This window comes from Myotis nattereri, assembly GCF_964212035.1.
Source record: "Myotis nattereri genome assembly, chromosome: X".
NCBI lineage: Eukaryota > Metazoa > Chordata > Mammalia > Chiroptera > Vespertilionidae > Myotis > Myotis nattereri.
Window position 1 is genome coordinate 136,903,474 of NC_138078.1, and position 1,235 is coordinate 136,904,708.

At 49.8% G+C, this 1,235-nt stretch overlaps 1 protein-coding gene across 1 annotated transcript; it reads left to right on the plus strand.

Moving 5' to 3' along the window:
- Window positions 1-331: 331 nt before the first annotated feature.
- LOC308511849 (melanoma-associated antigen 10-like) lies at window positions 332-925 on the plus strand (the record flags this gene model as incomplete). Its single annotated transcript, XM_081081695.1, has 1 exon — window positions 332-925. The coding sequence occupies one exon, from the start codon at window positions 332-334 to the stop codon at window positions 923-925; it is 594 nt and encodes a 197-aa protein (XP_080937821.1).
- Window positions 926-1,235: the final 310 nt, after the last annotated feature.

The window sequence follows — 1,235 nt, forward strand, 5'->3', positions numbered from 1 at the left end:
GATCCCTGACATGTTGGTAGAGGAACTGTTCTGGGCTATGCAGGAGGAGGAGGAGGAGGAGGAGGATGAGGAGGAGGCCCTGTCTCTCTCCTCCTCTCGGTCTTCCTCCCCCTCAGTCCTGTTTATAGACAGCCTAGAGGAGGTGTCTGCTGCTGAGACACCAAGTCCTCCCCAGAGTCCTCAGGGTGCCTCCCCCCATGCCATGGCAGCCTTTCCATGGAGACACGCTGAAGATGAGCGCTCCAGCAGCCAAGATGAGGAGGGTCCAAACACTGAGGGAGGCCCTGATCAAGATGCCGATTCCTTGCTCCACAAAGCACTGCATTTGAAGATGGTAGAAATGGTGGAGTTTCTACTCCTTAAGTATCGTGCAAAGGAGCCGACCACCAAGGCAGAAATGCTGAGTAGTGTCATCAAAGAGCACCAGGACCACTTTCCTGAGCTCTTCAGTGCAGCCACTGAATGCATCCAGTGGGGCTTTGGTATTGTTGTGAAAGAAATGGACCCCAGTACTCACACCTATGTCCTGGCCACTGCCTTGGGGCTCAGCTATGATGGGATGGTGAGCGATGGCCACAGATATCCCAACACAGGCCTCCTGGTCACAGTTCTGTGGGTGATCGCCTCAGAGGGTGATTGTGCCCCTGAGGAAAAAGTCTGGGCAGCACTGAATGTTCTAGGGGTGTATGATGGGAAGGAGCATTGGCTCTATGGGGAGCCCAGGGAGCTCATCACCAAAATTTGGGTCCAGGAACAGTACCTGCTGTACCGCCAGGTGCCCAATAGTGATCCTGCATGCTATGAGTTCCTGTGGGGTCCCCGAGCACATGCAGAGACTACCATGTTGAACACCCTCCAGTTTGTGCTCGGGGTTAATGACAGGGATCCCTATTCCCTTTCATCCCTGCTTGAAGGGCCTGAGTAATGACACTATGCCTGAGCCAGAGTTGAATCCAGGCACTTTTCAGGCCCATGAGCATTAACTTCTTTTGCTGGGCAGAAAGTGCATCCAATTTTCAACTCTATGTTTGAGAAGAAACTAATAGTGAGGCCCAGGGAAAGGTATGAGCTCCTATTATGATTGAGAAATTTGTGATTTATTATTTTGCGATTTTTAAGGAAATTTTTGAATGTCCCTTTTCATAGAAGCTTTCATAAACTTTTAGCATGTGAGTTTGTAAATGACATTGATCACATTATATATTTCTACGTGTCCAGCTCAAGAGTAAGAGATT